This window comes from Natrix helvetica, assembly GCF_964273705.1.
Source record: "Natrix helvetica genome assembly, chromosome: 1".
NCBI classification, from domain to species: domain Eukaryota; kingdom Metazoa; phylum Chordata; class Lepidosauria; order Squamata; family Natricidae; genus Natrix; species Natrix helvetica.
This window is the reverse complement of record NC_138548.1, coordinates 282,716,338-282,734,482: the sequence shown is the minus strand read 5'-3', so window position 1 is coordinate 282,734,482 and position 18,145 is coordinate 282,716,338. Positions and strand designations below refer to the sequence as shown.

At 39.2% G+C, this 18,145-nt stretch overlaps 1 protein-coding gene across 4 annotated transcripts in view; it reads left to right on the top strand.

Moving 5' to 3' along the window:
* Positions 1-18,145, top strand: part of RASGEF1C (RasGEF domain family member 1C) — a 112,192-nt gene that overhangs the window by 54,693 nt on the left and 39,354 nt on the right. For 3 of the 4 annotated variants that reach the window (XR_014174431.1, XM_081941975.1, XM_081941977.1), the window contains exons 2-4: positions 3,139-3,324; positions 4,577-4,699; positions 10,139-10,276. Coding sequence is in view for 3 of the 4 variants with exons in the window: in XM_081941975.1 (XP_081798101.1) it covers positions 3,145-3,324; positions 4,577-4,699; positions 10,139-10,276 (441 nt within the window). In the remaining variant the exon portion in view is untranslated. The remainder of the gene's footprint in view (positions 1-3,138; positions 3,325-4,576; positions 4,700-10,138; positions 10,277-18,145) is intronic. The other variant, XM_081941976.1, reaches the window with a different exon arrangement.

Sequence of the window (18,145 nt, the reverse complement as noted above, 5' to 3'; positions counted from 1 at the left end):
AAATTAAGAACAAGACTGCATGCATTCTGCTTGGATTTTTAATTAGGAAAGGGCTGTTTTGTTTCTTTTCTTAGGACTTGGCGATTTGTATGGCAGCAATACTGACAATATCATTATCACTTGCCACAAGACTTTCTGTTAAATGTGAAAGTGTCAGTGACCAAATTTTCCTGGCCTTTCATTGAATGGTGATGTAATAAGCATTCTGCAGCTGGCACTTAGACGCCTACAGAGTTGGGTCCAGAGGTCTCCCAACAATTCACATGAAATAATTTCTGCCTTTCCCCCCATCCCCTACATTGTTTTGTTAAGGTGTTTAAACTGACAATTGTTAGCCAGTGGTCTAAATCTAAAGAAGCATTAGGATTGGTGTCTTTATTAAATTGTACTTAAATAGAAATTTTCATCTGATTTATCAATGCATTGAGATGGACAATATGTTGATAAGGATTGTAGCTGCCTAATATATGTAAGCAAAATCATAATATCTAAGGCAGGGGTGTCAAACTGGATTTCTTCGAGGGCTGAATCAGCATTGTAGTTCTCCTCTGCAGCCCAGCCAGGGGAGGAGAGACGAGACGCCTGCAGCACTTTGCCAAAACAAGGTCTTTGAAGACCTAGCAGTTATCTCAAGTGTGAAGTTAAGAAGGGTGTCAAGCCCTTGCCAATTGTTTTTTGTTATAGTGTATGTTTCTGGGTCTGCATTGTTCTTGCTTGCTTGATGTCACAGTTCTTATTTGTTAATTGTAAGACGCCCAAATCCCGGAGTCGTGCAGCCTCTAGATTTAATAGAACAATAATAATTAAAGTAACCATGTATTTATTTTTAGTATTTTCAGTTTTTTGCTTCTTAACAAATCTTTGCAATTGCTTTTAGGCAGAAGGTAAATGGAAGTTGAGAGAAAGCAGTGACCTACTAATCCCAAGGTTGATTCAAATAGTGGCCCTGCTACAGCAGATGGCAGCAATCAGTTCTCTGGGCTGATTTGGGATGAAAAAAGCAAAGATGTGTCAAAGCTTAAAGAATGTTATCTAATATGTGGTGATGGTTTACATGTTTACATAGATAGCCCAATCAGTATCTTGGTGATGGGAAATCATTTCTCTAATGTTAGCAAAGAAACCACCTTTAAGATACTATCCACAAATAGCAGGTGAAACCCTGGTATTTTAGATTTAAAGGATCCATGGTATCAGCTTTATGCTGGCTTCCAATTCCACTGAAATAATAGAAGCTTTGCAGTTATTTGTTAACCAGGTTGGATGAGCTCCTGCAAGACTTCACTTCAGTCAGGAGCAAGGAAAGTAGTATTTAGTCAGTTTGACCTGGGCTACAGACTTGGGCTCGTTAACTCAATCTGAATAAATTGACTGAGGGAATCAATAGTCATGCTTGGGCATCTGAGGGAGGGCAGCAGAGAGAGAGGCTAACTGGCTGTGATCAAACAACTTTGTTTGTATCTATTCAAAAGAAAAGGTAGGAACACTGAAAATAGTTGGCAACATATTTAAAGAGATGTGAATTATAGATCCTCCTGTAATAACCACAGTAGAGCCTGGAATTTTGATCATAAGTTGTTGTGGTTATTTAAGCAGGTCACCACACAACCTGTCTCAATTTTACAACTTTTTTTATGATGGTCATAAAGTGAGTCACTATGATTGTTAATACATTCTCCCAAATTGACTTTTCTTTTTGCCCAAACCCAATAAAGAATGTTTCAAATTGTGCTCTCATGACCATTGGGACACTGCAATCACTTGTAAATGCAAACTGGTTGCCATGTGATCAAAATGCAATTGTGACTACTGGTGGCTGAGGCAGTCATAATTTCGAAGATGGGTCATAAGTAATTGGGGTGAGGGGGGCATCTGCCATAACTGAGAATGGTTGTTAATTGACCAATCATTAAGCAAGGACTGCCTATGCTGTTTTAAAAAGTGACAGCAATGCATGTTGGTTCAAGTCCTCATTATATCCTTGACAAACAGAAGGATGGTGATTGAGGGACTGTGCATTATGCCAACCTCACAAGATAACCCATTGTGCCAGGGGCAGTGTGTGTGAGAGAGAGAGCAGATTGGTGTATCCCAAAATATTTAAGCTTTTATATCACCAGGAGGGTAAAAGATGTTTTCCTTGTAATTTCTTACAAGAGTTATTGTAAAAATAACAATATTCTGTTATTAAAAGGCAGCACTTCTTAACTCCTAATATGGTTGAATCTTTCCCAACAACAGCAACAAAAAACTTTCCAATAAAATGTGAAGGGCAGGATGAAAGGGCAGCGTTGAAGCTTGAGATTGAGAGAAACATGGGCAGGGGTATTTCTTCACTTTGAATAAGTTTAGATCTCTGGGACTAGATTATTTGCATCCTAGGAAACTAAGGGAGCTGGCTAGATTTTGACCAAACTCCAATGTATTATCTTCAAGAATCTTGGAGAACTGGTAAAGTGCCAGATGTCAGGAAGAGCATAAATGTCCCTATCTATGTAGAAAGGGAGAAAATGAAGATGCAAGAAACTATTTAATTGGCTATATATCCTGCAAGCAAAGATAATGAAATTTTATTCAGTTAGCAAAACCAGTGAAAGACCACAAACCCAATATGAAACTTTCCAAGAGTGTAATTAACTTCAATATTTGCAATTCCCAAATGTCTTTGTATTAATATAAAGATATGTGTGTATTTGCTTTTAAAAATAGGTGTTTTATGCAGAATGCATTACAATATATTAAATAAAACTGAATATGCAGATATTCATGTTAATTGTTTTTGGCCCAATTTATAATTATAGCAGAGCAGCATTATTTGAATATAAACTATAAGAAAATAAATGTCTTTCCCTAATATAGGGCTATTTTCCTGTTGGCTGCCGAAGGTATTTTTATTCCAATTGACTTTTTTCTTCGAATAATTTGCTGATGTTCTTTGTTGATGATGACGACGTATGATTATTTCGTATTTTATATTCCACTGGTTAGAGTTCTTCAGTGCAATCGATGGTGGGAAGTTTTTAAAATGCACAAGTGTTTCCTTACATTCATTCATTCATTCATTTATTCATTCCCAAGCTCTGTTGTAATTTTTGGGTGTACCTTTGACTGATGTTATCTGTGCTTCCTTTGTTCCAGAAAGGCATGCCCCAAACGCTGAGCTCTGCCAGCATGTTTACTTCCTGTGGCTTCAGCCCTCATCACCTCCATCCTTCCAAAGAAGATGATGAAGGAGGACTGATCTTTCAAGATGGAAACCTTACCTCAGCATCTCTTGATGCTTTAATTCAACACCTTATACCTACAGCTGACTACTACCCTGAGGTAAATGTTCAGTTACTGTGAACAGCCATTTGCTTTGATGAACTAGACCGTCATTTTTTGCAAGCTTTCAACGATCTTTGTTACAAATAAACATATAGTTAGTCCTCAACTTACAACCATTCATTTAGTGACCGTTCAAAGTTACAACTGCACTGAAAAAAATGATTTATGGCTGTTATTCACATTTACGACCATTTCAGCATTCACATAATTAAAATTTGAGCATTTGGCTAACTAGCATGTATTTATGATGGATGCTGTGTCCCAGGGTCATGCGATCACCTTTTGCAACCTTCTGACAAAGTCAATGGGGAAGCAAGATTCACTTAACAACTGGGTTACTAACTTAACAACTGCAGTGATTCAAATAACAATGGGCAAGAAAGGTGGTAAAATGGGGCAAAGTTCATTCCACCGCTGTCTTGCTTAGCAACAGAAATTTTAGGCTCGATTGTGGTTGTAAATTGTAGACTACCTGTACAGTAACATCTTCTGTTCCATTTGCCTTCTGTCACTTGTGTAGATGTTTACCAGAAATATAAATTGATATGTGTGCACTTTTCTAAGCATCACTTATGTAAGGGTTTGGATTGTTTTTTTTTCATGGCATAGAATTCTTATTCACAATGATAAATTAGTAAACTATCTCTAACTAGAGAACATCTTAAATATTGTCCCTAATGTCAGTGGGAACACTGCCAAGAACAAATAAATTTTAATGTAGCTGAACTTCAACAGTTGATGTTATTCTTCTAGCCAAAACAGAATCCCTATTTCTGAAAAGATACTGTAAGAGAACATAGCAGGATTTATCACTCTTGAAAGACTTCTGTATTGAGAAGTAGATATCTTGCCCATCCATTTTAAATATTGATATCTGTTGGCCATTGGTTTTCTTGTTCATTTATATATTTATTTTATAGTATTTATAACCTGCTCCTATCCCAAAAGAGTCTAGTTAATAGAGAATGCCAACAAAAAGAAAACAAGAATTGTAACAAGAATTATTCTTGTTAATCCTTGTTCGTTCTTATTTTTTTATTTTAAAATGTAATAAAGTTGCTTTAAAAATTTCACACCCAATACACCAATATAGTGTCCCCTTATACCACCCAGATAGATTGAGATCGCAACCGTAGTATTTGTTTCAAAATAAACCACGGAATGAACTTCTGCCTTTGAGAAAGAATTTGGCATATTTAATTCTCTAGCCAGTTGCTGTTCGATGAACGTTCATGTTTCCTTTCCTCAGAAGGCCTACATCTTCACATTCCTGCTGAGCTCAAGACTGTTCATTGAACCACATGAACTTCTGTCCCGTGTTTGTCACAAGTGCATCGAGCAGCAGCAACTGGATGACCCAGTGCTGGATAAGGTTGGTACGTTTGATGATTGCAGGTGCTAGGATGAGTAAGGGCAGCATTCACAGTGTGACAACAGGATTGCAGTGAATTTGGAGAAAGCTTCCTATTGTGTCCTCTCTGAATCTCCCTTTCTTCATATGTCCCAGAGGTGGCATGCTGCCGGTTCGCACCAGTTCGGGCGAACCGGTAGTGGCAGCGGTGCAAGGCTCCGCCCACCCACCCAGACGTCATCACAGATCTTCTGTGCATGCGCAGAAGGTTCTGCGGATGCCCAGACATGCACTCCTGCTACCGAATTGGTAGTGAAGATAATAGAATACCATTACTGCTCTGTCCCCATGGAGAGTTTTGTAATCCTAAGAGTTTGGCATGTTCAAATAGGACTTCCATGCCTGACAGCAAAACTCCATGTAGTAAGAGGATAGCTGTAATTCATGTATCCTTCTTTCTTCCTTTTCTAATCTTCAATCTTCCCAGGTGATGCTCCTTTCATCACCTATAGAGCCTTTCGGATCTCAGGGAATAAGAGCCAATTATACCCTTTCATGAGTTGGTGTTACTGTGTCACCTCTTATCTCCATTGCCTTAGGTTTTGATTACAAGCTGGCTTTTTTTAGGTAACCTATCACTCTCAGCTCCCCAGAGCAGGATACAGTTGCTCGCAAAAAGTGCCCCATGATGGTTAGATGCTAATACATCTGTATTTGGAAGTACTGCTCTCTGTCTGGTGTCTACCTAAATAAATGCATTTGGGAATAGTTTGGCTGTAATTGTCAGATGTGGAGAACCAGAGCCATAGGCAGCCAGTGTTTTTTTTTTCTGTAGTTGTTGGAGTCACTCCTGACTGTAATTGCTGCACTGTTTCTTGTCATTTTAATAATGAAAACGCAAACAGTACCTTGTTTCCCTGAAAATAGGACAGGTTCTTAATATCTTTTTACCTACAAAATATGGCTTGGGCTTTATTATGAGGGGAGGGTTTATTGTTTTGGGGTTGACGGGCGGCTGCTCTCTTGCTAGTGGGCTCCCAAAGATCCGGGCACAGCCTCATGGGCGAATGGCTGTGTTGTGCTGTTACAGCAGCGCAACACAACAGCCATGAAGTGACCACGCTCATGAGCAGGCACCCAGCAAACCCCCTTTGCAGCCGGGCACAGCGCCATTCACTGACCTAGGGGTATCGCCAAGCCACGTGACCAAGTAGCTGTTCTGGGCGCATGCTCTATGGTTGTGGGCCAGCTGCCTGCAGAGCGTACAACCATAGAGTGTGCGCCCAGAGTGGCCACTGGCGAAAGACTCGGGTTGGAAGCCACGGAAAAAGCCAGGCTGGGATGGCGGTGGCGGAGGTGCCCTGGCTCCGTAATGAGAGCTGGGCCATGCATCGTGAGGCTGGGAGGTGGATGTGCAAGAGCGGTGCTCCAGCCGTGCAGAGTGCCATTCACTGGCATTTGAAAGGTGCCAAGTCACAGGAGCTGGGCGGCGGCGAACAGGTGCTCACTCAGCTTGGCGATACTCCTAGGTCAGTGAATGGTGTTGTGCCTGGCTGCAAAGGGAGTTTGCCGGGTGGCTGCTCGTGAGCATGGTCGCTTCATGGCTGTTTTGTTGCGCTGCTGCGACAGTGCAACATAGCCATTTGCCCATGAGGCTGTGCCCGGCTCTTTGGGAGCCAGCTCGCAAGAGAGCAGCCGCCCAGCAACCCCCTCTGCAGCTGGGCACAGAGCTGCTCACCAACCTAGCGGTATCCCGAAGGTGCTGAGCAATGCGATCACCTTTGCCTCCCCACAGGTTCCTGCGGCTTGACACCTTCAGGATACTGCTAGGTTGGTGAGCGGCGCTCTGCCTGGTTGGAGGTGGGGAGTTGTCCAGGGGGCTTATATGCAGGGGGGCTTATATTTTTGCCCACCAGAAAAATGTGGCATGGCTGTATTATGAAGAAATGTCGTATTTTCGGGGAAACACGGTATAATCAGGTAAGCCCTCAAGTAGGCTTAATATGCTTAAAACAAATTCAACCAAAAATTCTGCTTCTCAAATCTCAGGAAAAACAAGCAGAAATTCCTGTCCCAATCTGTGTAGAAGTGCCCTGATGATTTTGCGTGATCATTTTGTTCTGTACAGCCCTCGTGCTCCCCAAAAGTGCACCCTTGTTCTAATAGCATGCAGAAGGCCTGGGTTGAAATTATCCCATTTGCTCCGTCTCTTTCACTATAATATCCTTGTAGCATTTTCAACAATACTTACAACCATTCATTTAGCTGACTGTCCAAAGTTACGACAACATTGAAAAAAGTGACTTACGACTCTTTTTACACTTATGACTGTTGCGGCATCCTCATGGCCACATAATCAAGATTTGGACGCTCGGCGATTGGCATGTATTTATGATGGTTGCAGTGTTCCGGAATTATAGGATCACCTTTTCTGAGCTTCTGACAAGCAAAGTCAATGGCGAAGCCAGATTCACATAACAAACCATGTTACTAATTTAACAACTGCAGCGATTCACTTAACATCTGTGGCAAGAAAGTCCATAAAATGGGGCAAAACCCATTTAAACAACTGTCATGCTTAGCAATGACAAATTTGGGCTTAATTGTGGTTGTAAGTCAAGGTCTACCTGTACTTGTCCCTTGCTTCACAACATCATTGCACAACATAGTGCAACTATCCCAAATTATTTCTTTGCACATCTGAGCTTCTGTAAGAACTAATGGGGTGCTTGTAAAACACTGGGAGGAATTATTGTGTTACCTCCTGCTGCAAAAATAACAGCCACTCTTGCAGAACCTTAAAGACAAATGCATGCCTTATGACAAAGGGCACCATGGACTGTCTTCAGTTTATGTAGCTAAAGAAGTGGGCTAGAGTCCTCATAACAGTATTTGAAATATCAGGGGACTTAACTGCTCTTTGAAATTATAGTTACAGAGATTTCTCCTCTTGCCACTCTATTTGAGGGTCAGCGATGCTTTGTTAACAGGAACATTTCTTCCGTAAAGCTGCATGCACTGGCTGGCAGATTGTGCATTCTCACTTGGCAATTCTGCCCCTGAAAATAAGAATTGATATAAAGAGTGAGAGTAAATGTTGTACACTCTACCTACAAATCTTACAATCATTGTTCATATTTAAACAGGGCACACTGTTAACTTCCTCAGAAAATGTTAACAGCAGATCTTCAAGAATCACTTATTGTTAAAATTTTATTCATCTTTATTATTCATTTATTAACAGTCTCCACTTCTTCTATTTTGATCATTCTGTTTATTCCCTCCTCCAACCTATGCAGGCATACAAACATGTACATATTATCTTTGAACAGAAGAAATGAAATATACAAATAGCTAAAATGATTGCACGCTCATAAAGACACCAAATCCCTAAATCTTGCAACACAGACCAAGCAACTGTATTGAGATAGCAGAAAATTTTATTTTCAGAAACCAAGGTCCCCAAGAGAGGGAGAAGATTCAGCCCCCATCTAAGCAAGATGCAGCAGTATAATAACAAATGCAAAAATAGACTAGTTGCTAAATTGTCTTTCTGTTAAAGTCAGTGGTAAAATACGTAAATGTATAATGCATGGGTACGCAATTTTCAATGAGTTCCATCCAACTGTCCCCTGTTCCAACACTCCTGCACTTTACTCAGTGTATATTTAAAAGCCATACATGCAGAGGTGTTATTCAGCAGGTTCTGACCAGTTCTGGAGAACTGGTAGCGGAAATGTTGAGTAGTTTAGAGAACTGGTAAATACCACCTCTGACTGGGCCTTCCCCTATCTATTCTCTGCCTCCCGAGTCCCAGCCGATCAGAAGGAAATGGCGATTTTGCAGTAACCTTCCCTTGCCATGCCCACCAAGCCATTCCATGCCCACCAAGCCATGCCCACAGAACTGGTAGTTAAAAAAAATCAATCCCACTACTGACTTCACTTTGTTCTTAAGAAGCAACAAATGGTGAGACACCCAGAGACATGTTGTATCTTTCCAGAAGATCTAGCTAAAGATGCTTTCCAAAGGAAGAGATCTGGCAAGACATGCTTTGCAAAGGAAGGTATACAAATTCATTAATATTTTTGGGCATGTGCTAAGTTACCCTGTTCAGAATATGATAAGAAACAAGTGTTTCACTGTGATAGGAGTTTTCAGTGCTTGTTCTCTGTGTACTAAGGATTTTTCCCCCATCTGCCCTGGATTAGCAATACAGGTAGTCAAGTTTGCTTAGCGACTGTTCAGTTACAATGGCACTGAAAAAAAGTGACTTATGGCCATTTTCCTGCTTATGACCATTGCAGCATCCCCGTGGTCATGTAATTTACATTTGGATGTTTGAGAACTGTCACACATTTATGAAGGTTGCAGTGTCCCAGGATCAAGTGACCTCTTTTTGCAACCTTCTGACCAGCCAAGTCAATGGGAAGACCAGATTCATTTAACAACCATATTACAAACTTAACAACTGCAGTGATTCACTTAACAAATGTGGCAAGAAAAGTCGTAAAATGGGGCAAAACTCACTGAACAAATTTCTCAGTTAGCAACATAAATTTTGAGCTCAAATGTGGTTATAAGTTAAGGACTACCTTACAGACAACTTGAAAAAGGGGCGAGAGAGAATGCATGGTCCCTATTTCCTTGACATTTTAAAAAGTCTTTTAACTGCTATATTACATCCAGTGATAGTTCCCTTGAAACCTATTTTGGCCAAATACTAAAATAGCCCTACTGACCAGTTTTGTGGAAAAGGCAGGAAGCTTCAATACACACAATATAATTTTGTTTGATTAAAGGGTACCTTTCATTTGGAGGCCAATGCGAGGAAAAATTTTGTTCTCATCTAGAGTTTCTATTACTGTAATGGGTATGTGTGCTGTTTCAAAGGAACTTGCTGAAATGACTTCTAAAAATACTTCGGAAGTGACAATGCATCATGCATAATCACACAGAAACATATTAAAAATAGAGACTAGGAAAAATACTAAATTGATTTATATCAGCAAGGACTTGTTGGATTCAAACTAAATCTTTTCAGGCAAACTTTTAGCTGCGTAACATGAACAGTCAAATATTAGGTGTAGCCAAAGAAGCAATGGTTGAGAAATGTCATTTTTGCTAAACCCAATACCCCCCCAAAAAATGTTGATTTAAATAAAAAAGGCAGGGATTTTTTTTAAAAAAAACCAATGGTTTAATGGAAAAATGAACTGAGATGTGATTATAAATTACTAAAAAAATTAACCCAGAAGGAAAATTGAATGATTCACTCATTCTTACCTAATTTCAGGAAATTCATCATCCATGTTCAGAGTATTGCACATATGTAAGTTTTCCAGGTATCCTGCAAATGCTTTAATTTTAAATTAAGGCTGTCATCTCTCTCCCTCTTTCTCTATCTGCTGATATACATCCCTTTATTTTTCATCTTTCATTCCTTCACCTCTATTTTAGGCACGGATCAGAAAATTTGGGCCCAAGATTTTACAGTTGTTAACAGAATGGACGGAAACGTTTCCCTATGATTTTCAGGAAGAAAAGATGATTGAATGTTTGAAAGACATCATCCACCGGATAGCTCCATGTGATGAGGTGAGGATGATCACAGGTAGGATGTGCTGGGAATTTATATCACCAAGATAAATGGCAGGTGCTGGAGGGATGGATGGAGGGATGACGTGATGGATGGCAATGATAGTGTGTTATTAACTATTAGGAGCGACGGTGGTGCAGTGGTTAGAGTACAGGTACTGCAGGCTACTTCTGCTGACTGCCTGCTGCCTGCAATTTGGCAGTTCAAATCTCACCAGGCTCAAGGTTGACTCAGCCTTCCATCCTTCCTAGGTGGTTAAAATGAGGACCCAGATTGTTGGGGGGGTAATATGCTGACTCTGTAAACCACTTATAGAGGGCTGTAAAAGCACTACGAAGCGGTATATAAGTCTAAGTGCTATTGCTATGATCTGTATGCTAAATTGAATAATATTATTCTGAACAGAGATTTATATAGGGATGGTCAGACCTTTTCATGTTATTTCCAAAAGTTTTTTTTTAATGACAGATGTCTGTAAAAAAAGGAAACTGCCCTATCCTTGCTGACCATTGAAAGGTTTGCAGAGGCTGGAGAATTTCCACAAATGGCAAAATAAATTTGTTGTAAAAGCAAGTTTCTAGATCAAATGATTTTGGAACTTAGGGAACTCATTCTTTGACCTTTGATTTTAAACATTGCTCATCTGATTTTGCTTTTTGGGGGAAATAAGGGTGCTTTCTGTTTTCCAATATAATAATCGCATTCATAAGAAAATAAACCAATAAAATAAAATAATAAGACATGGACTTAGTAAAATTGATACTGCTATTTTATAAAAAGGGGCATTTGTAACATATGCAGGGGAGATGAATCAGGATAGTACAGTCTAGAAAATGAATTTTACATTAGTTATATTCAGAAAGAAAAATAAAGTCCTTAAAGAAAGATGTGATTTCCATCTTGAAAAAGCTGTACGTTTACTACAGTTTGGATGGTGTAAACTTGTTTGTATCACAAAGAAACAGAACTAATGAAAGAAAACTTCCATACAGTGAAGAAGAAAAGTGGGTGGGACCTTGACATGCTGAGCATGGGCAGAGTTGAGATTTCGAAGTGTCATTTTAGGGATGCAGCATATAGGCTGTTTTTAGGATTTTGTGTGCTAAACCTAATGCAGAACTCTTTTTCTTTTCTGCTAGGAATGTGAAATCATGTCATCACTTCTCAGTATTCATTGACAAAACAAGCAGTTGATTTCTAGGATCTATAGGGCACAATAAAGGAGATAGATGGGCTACATATTGCTTTAGGGCTACTTCCTCCTCAGATAAATTAGTTTCAAATTCCTTTCGCCTCCAGTGATTTCATCCTTTCAGTCTGCAGTAGTTATCTTATTTTTTGCCAGATCATTCATGTTTAATTATTAATGCCAGGCCATAGCCTTCATTTTCCATTGTAATGTTCTGTAACAAACCTGATTGTGGAACTTGAATACAGAAAAGTGGTAGCAGACATAGGTTCGAATTGTCTATTGCTCCTCTAGAATGCATCTCCCTCCTGCCTGGGAATCCAGGCTATATTCCATCACAGATTTGCATCAGTAAGGAACTGGGCATAAGTACTTAATTAAATGCTGATAAGGCTTGTTCAACTCAGACAGTGTGACTCTGGGTATCATACAACATAAATACATAACATCAATTACCATACGTTTTGGAGTATGATGCACCCCCCCCCCCCAAAAAAACCCAGGTTGGAAATATTGGTGTGTCTTATAACCGAATATGGCTATTTTTGGCCGCCTGAAACCCCACCCCACACATCCGTTTTCACCAAAAACAGGGCATGAGAGGGTTTGGGAGAGTGCTCCTGCAGGCTGGGGAGAGCAAAAATAGCACGTCTGAGGGATTTAGGAGGCCAAAAATGGGCCCATTTTAACCCGTTTTTTTGCAAAAACATGACATGCTGAGGATTTGGGAGACCTGCAGAGTGCTCCTGGGAGCTGGAGAGAACAAAAAACAGATGCACAGAGGCCAAAAACCTCTTTTTTCCTTGTTTTTCTCTTTGAAATCTTGGGTGTCTTATACTCCGGTGCATCTTACAGTCCAAAAAATACAGTATCAACCTATCAATATATAAACAAAAATCTAAATATTGGGATGAACTGTCCTAATCACTGTGAGAATTGATCCCAAATTGAGCCATCTTTTGTATACCTAACAATAGCATTGGGATGCAGTGCAATGTGTCTCCTCGCCCATTTCTATCACAGTTATTTTCATAGCTGGTTGCTTTCATCTCTTCCATCTGGCCCACTTACCTAGTGATTTTCTGACAGCAGGAATGAGATGGAGAAGAGGTATAGATAGTTACTGCTTTTGAGGTTTGACATTCTTTTATGTTTGACACATGTTGATTCAGACAGAACAGATAGGAAAGAAGGAACAAAAGAAAACTGTGATGAAAAGGCCCAGCTTTGTGTTGCAACTCCTCAATCTCTTCAGTGTAACCATAGGAACATGCGTAAAGAAATGCATTTTCGTTGGCTGTGAGCATGATTGTTTAGTTTTGGGGCTGTAGATATGGGCCTAGGATGATTGGCATTGCTAAACAGATTTGGCTGGCATTAATGAGGCCAACATTGGGGGGAGAGGGAAAGAAGGATACTGAGACTTTGATTACTAAGAACTAAATGAGATGGGTTTCTCTGAATCCTTGATAGGACAATTTAAAAAAAAACAGAATATACACTGCTGTGTTTTTGCATTTCTTTATATTATAACCCTGGAAATTGAGCAATTTATACTTCACTCATTGGGTGAATGAAAGTAGAAAGAGAGTGACTAGAATGAAACATATCCAATTTATCTCATGCCCTTTTCTACATTGGCTTTCACTGACTACACTTTCTATTCCTGCTGTTTTTCAGGTGAAAGACACACAGGGCTTCCTTCTTAAGTACATTTAACTCTGTTTTTCTTCTCGCTGCCAGCCTTATGGCAAGGAGGATATTCTTTAATGCTTTCATTTTGGATTCTTTTTTCTGTTATTATATGCTCAATAATATATGCTGTTTCTTGTCCCAATCTATGTAATTATCTACTTTTCAAGATTTTACCACTTTCTACACAACCTTCCTCATCCAATGGCATTTTAGAAGGATCGTGAATTACTGACATATATTTTTGGTTTATTTAATTATTGTTTACTCTGCCCCCAATGGAGGTGTTGGCATTCAGGTTTATTAAATTCTGATTTCCAATCCTGCTGAGTAAAATAAAAAACATGTTAGTTTTCTGCTTTGGGCAAAATGACAGCCTTTGATTTACATCAAAGTAGGAGCTATGGGTGGTGAGCCCCACATGTGAGGGAAGGAACAGGAAATAAAATTTTAACAATCAGTAGTAGCAACAACAATGGGTACATTTTTAAAATGTAAGTTAGGCTGGCAGAGAAATCCTTTATGGCACACTTATTCATATATGCATATGCACACACATATTCCTAAAATTGAGTTCCTTAGAAAAACTACCCTGTGGATTTTTTGGGAATCAGGCCAGATATAGAGGCCAGCCATTAAACAGTATCTGTCCATCTGAACAAAGAAAGGACGCAAGTATAATTATGAGAGTTCAAAGAAAGCAAAATGCACATACTGCCAAAGATTTATTTGCTGGGAGCTATTTGGGCAGAAAGAAACCCAGATAAAATAATGCTTATTCCAATGATTTCTTTATGGCTAGAACATCTAGCAAAACCAAAACAATACCTATATACATGGCCATCTCCAGACAATACACAAAAACTGAATTAACTATACTGATGGAAGGAGATGGAAGGACTGAATTTTAATAACAAAGACATACCCAAGGTCACAAACCACTCAGATACAATTTCCAAGCCAAGGTAAAGCTGGAAAAGTAAACCAATTGGTTTCACACTTGAATGTTGGGCATCTACTCCCCATTTTCAAGGAGAAAATCAAGAATCACTTTGAAGTCTTGAACTTTAAGGGAAGCAACTAAGGAGCTGCGGAGTGAATCAAAGTCATGAAAGATAGACTGTCAAAGTCTAAAAATCAGAAGAAAACAAACGATGTCAGTATATATTGGAAAATGCCAGAAAGAGAAGAGAAATTAAAACTAAGAAAGAGTTCTTAGGAAAGAATTTAATAAAGAATTTCAAAGAGCTGTAAAGAAGAGGTCAGTATTTAAACAGTATTTACAATCATATCTGTAGAGACAGGGAAATAATCGTGGAAAAACAAGGAACATCTCCCAAAAGATGACTGGATTCAGAAAGACGTTCCAGTCTCCAACTGGAGTTTGAGGATACCAATAGACATTAAAAGAAGATCAAAATATGGAAATGGATTACTGAAATACTGTACAGTAAATATGTCAATATTCTACATATCTTAGTGTGTCCTATCTCCAAAAATCCTTACTCCTAAAAGATGACATTATACCAGCACTCTGGTCACTACCATGTTGAAAAGCTCCATTAAAATATATACATAACACAAAAATAGCCACCAAGAGCAGAAAAATCTGTCAAGGTTCTAAACAAGCCATGCTAGGAAATCCAAAGAACGATACAGCAGCCAAAAAATGGAAAGAGTTAGTCCACCTATCCATACCAAAAAAAGAAGACAATAGAGGTTGCAAGTACAGTACAGCCTCATATCTTTTTGTAAGGGCCTAAAGATGTGGTTTTGCCAGTCAGCTTGGGGCACCAGTAGGGGATCAGCACAATGAAGATGATAGATTGAGTAATAATAGATCCCATCTTTCCCCACTCCAATCTGCCCCCACCCTCCCCCACGTGTCTTTGATTTTATTCTTTGGTTTTAATATTTTATGTTTTAGCTTTTATGTAACTCTAAGCCACCCAGAGTTACCCTATGGTAAGATGGGCAACCAATAAAATGAACGAATGAATGAACAAACAAACGAATGAATAATAAAATTTCATATACTAGCAAAGTAATTCTTAGAAATCATCTGATGCAGTTAGAACCAGATGTTCTAGCTGCCTTTTGAAAAGACTAATATGAGACAATATTTTGATACATGCTGGATCATTGAGGTAGCCAAAAAATATCAAACAGAAGTCAACCAGCCTCTATTGCCTTCCCTTCTTCTTTTGGAGTAGTAGATATATTTGTGGGTTATGAGTGTGCCACTTTCCTTGATCAAAATCAGTAGTTAATTGGCTTTGGCAGGCCTATGCTTATTTGAACAAAAAAGTACAGTCCAGAATCAGATGTGCAGAAAAATCCTAGCTTCATTGAATTCATTATCTCTCTCGCTGATACTATTTTAATAATACCTTGCAGCAGTATTTTTTTTCCTGCTCGTGGTCCTATGCATTTCTTGAGGCTCCTTGCAGTGCTTTGAAAGGTATGTAGCATACTAAAAAGGTTCTTCTTTTTCTGCCAAGAGTTGTGCTTTGCATTTTGAAAGAAAAGACTTAATTAAAATGTGAATTCCTAAGCCACCTGCTGGGGCTTGCCATCATCTTTAAATGCATTGTTACTTAAGAATGATGTGCTTTGGCTTAAAGTACAGAAAAGAAAAACAGCATCCATATTTTTTTTTTCTGCTGTGATGAATACTTTTGTCTCATCATTCCGGCCACCCTGTCACTTTCTTCCCCAAACAGCATGGAATTTCTCTTTTTTGTTGTTTAATAACATTAAATTAATTAATTATTCTACATCTAGTGCTTTAGCATTTCTGATCTGGATATTAAAAAAAATTTTTTTAATGAAATTGAATGTAATAGGATACTTTTACAGTAATACCTGAGTTATTTTTTTAAAAAAAAATACTGCAAGTTAAATTTGTTTGGCCAATGGGATCGTTCAAGGAAAAGGACTTTCTTCATGGAATAAAAGATTAAGCTCACTCTGAAATCGGTCGACAGAGAACCAACCCCTGTAGGATATTGCTGATTCAACTCTGACCAATAGATTTTGTAAGCTTTGTTTATATCAGGGGTGTCCAAACTTGGGAACTTTAAGACTTGTGGACTTCAACTCCCAGAATTCCCCAGCCAGCCATGTTGGCTGGGGAATTCTGGGAGTTGAAGTCCACAAGTCTTAAAGTTCCCAAGTTTGGACACCCCTGGTTTATATTAAAACACATGTGTGCCTCATTCAGGGCCATCACCTCCTTTTGCGTGTTTGAATAGCCCTGCAATTGGGTACGTATAGGCATGTAAACAACAGGATGTGTATATGCCATCCCTATCCCAAATATGTTCTATATATGCCTTCCCTATCCCCTTCCATGAGCTTTCTCTATCAGAGTTGGGCAGCCTGAGTTCCACAACAAAATCGATCTTGCCCCCTCCTTCCCTCAGATTACACTCCTACTCCAGGATTGCAGTACATTTTTGGACATGTGTGCTTGTTTGCCATTTTGAGGAAGAAAACAGAAGCCGAAGAGTTTTTAAAACATGTTTGTCAAGCGCTGAGGAAATCAGGAGATCAGGGCAGTTCAAATGAGTATAAAGGTTTATTTAAACTTCAGCTCTCTTCAAGAATCTGAGTTACTAATGATCAAGGGAAATTAGCAGGAATTGAGACAGGCATTCAAGGTGGGCTGGACTTAGGTTTCTTAGATCTCGCACGCAGGGACTCTTGACTGATGACGCATTTGACGCCCTCCCTTGGGCTCAGCCCAGTCATCTACAGTTTTTAAAAACATGCTTTAGCCTATAATCCAAAAAATAGGAGGAATTCTATGCCCCCTGTGGTTATTAAAGTAGCTTCCAGTTCATTCAGAGTTTGACCCCTTGTGATACACATGATCTTTCTCAGACTGATCATGTACAAGAACTTGCCAATAGAACATATGTATCCTTCAACATTTGGCACTCAGCGGAGTTGAAGGTGAAGGTCAAAATGTACCCTATACATTAGTATTTAAGATCTCTTTGGTTTTTATTGCTGAACAAGGCCCTTCTATGTTCTTCTTGCAGAAATTGGTCTCCCTGACAGAGCAATTTCCATCCGGGGGGATTTGGGGTTTGTGTCAGACTAGATTCTGACATTGCTCCCACCCCTTCTAAAGTATATTTGGCTCCATTCCTCCTGACTTTCAGGAAAGTGTTAAAAACCTGGCTTCTTCAGCAAGCCCTGGAGGGGGGTAATTTGTGAATTAATTTGAATAATTTTTTTTGTGTTATTCCCCATGTATTTTTATAGCATTAAACTTGAATGAGAGTGAGTGTACGAGACAGAGACCGGAGCTATAGGAGTTGCATTGGAGAACAGACTAATAACTTAAACATTTCATAAAACATTTACCATTCAATGAAATATTAACATGGCTGATTTTTATGGATGTTTTAAGGCAATGAAACTATTGGAGAGAAATGAACATTAGAACTTGAATGCAATAGTCAATTTAATGTAAACTCTAATACAAATACAATACAATAGCAAAGTTGGAAGGGACCTTGGAGGTCTTCTAGTCCAACCCCCTGCCTAGGCAGGAAACCCTATACCGTTTCAGACAAATGGCTATCCAACATCTTCTTAAAGACTTCCAGTGTTGGGACATTCACAACTTCTGGAGGCAAGCTGTTCCATTGATTAATTGTTCTAACTGTCAGGAAGTTTCTCCTCAGTTCTAAGTTGCTTCTCTCCTTGATTAATTTCCACCCATTGCTTCTTGTTCTACCCTCAGGTGCCTTGGAGAATAGTTTGACTCCCTCTTCTTTGTGGCAACCCCTGAGATATTGGAACACTGCTATCATATCTCCCCTAGTCCTTCTTTCTATTAAACTAGACATACCCAGTTCTTGCAACCGTTCTTCATATATTTTGGTCTCCAGTCCCCTAATCATCTTTGTTGCTCTTCTCTGCACTCTTTCTAGAGTCTCCACATCTACATCGTGGTGATGTATGTGTGTGGCCA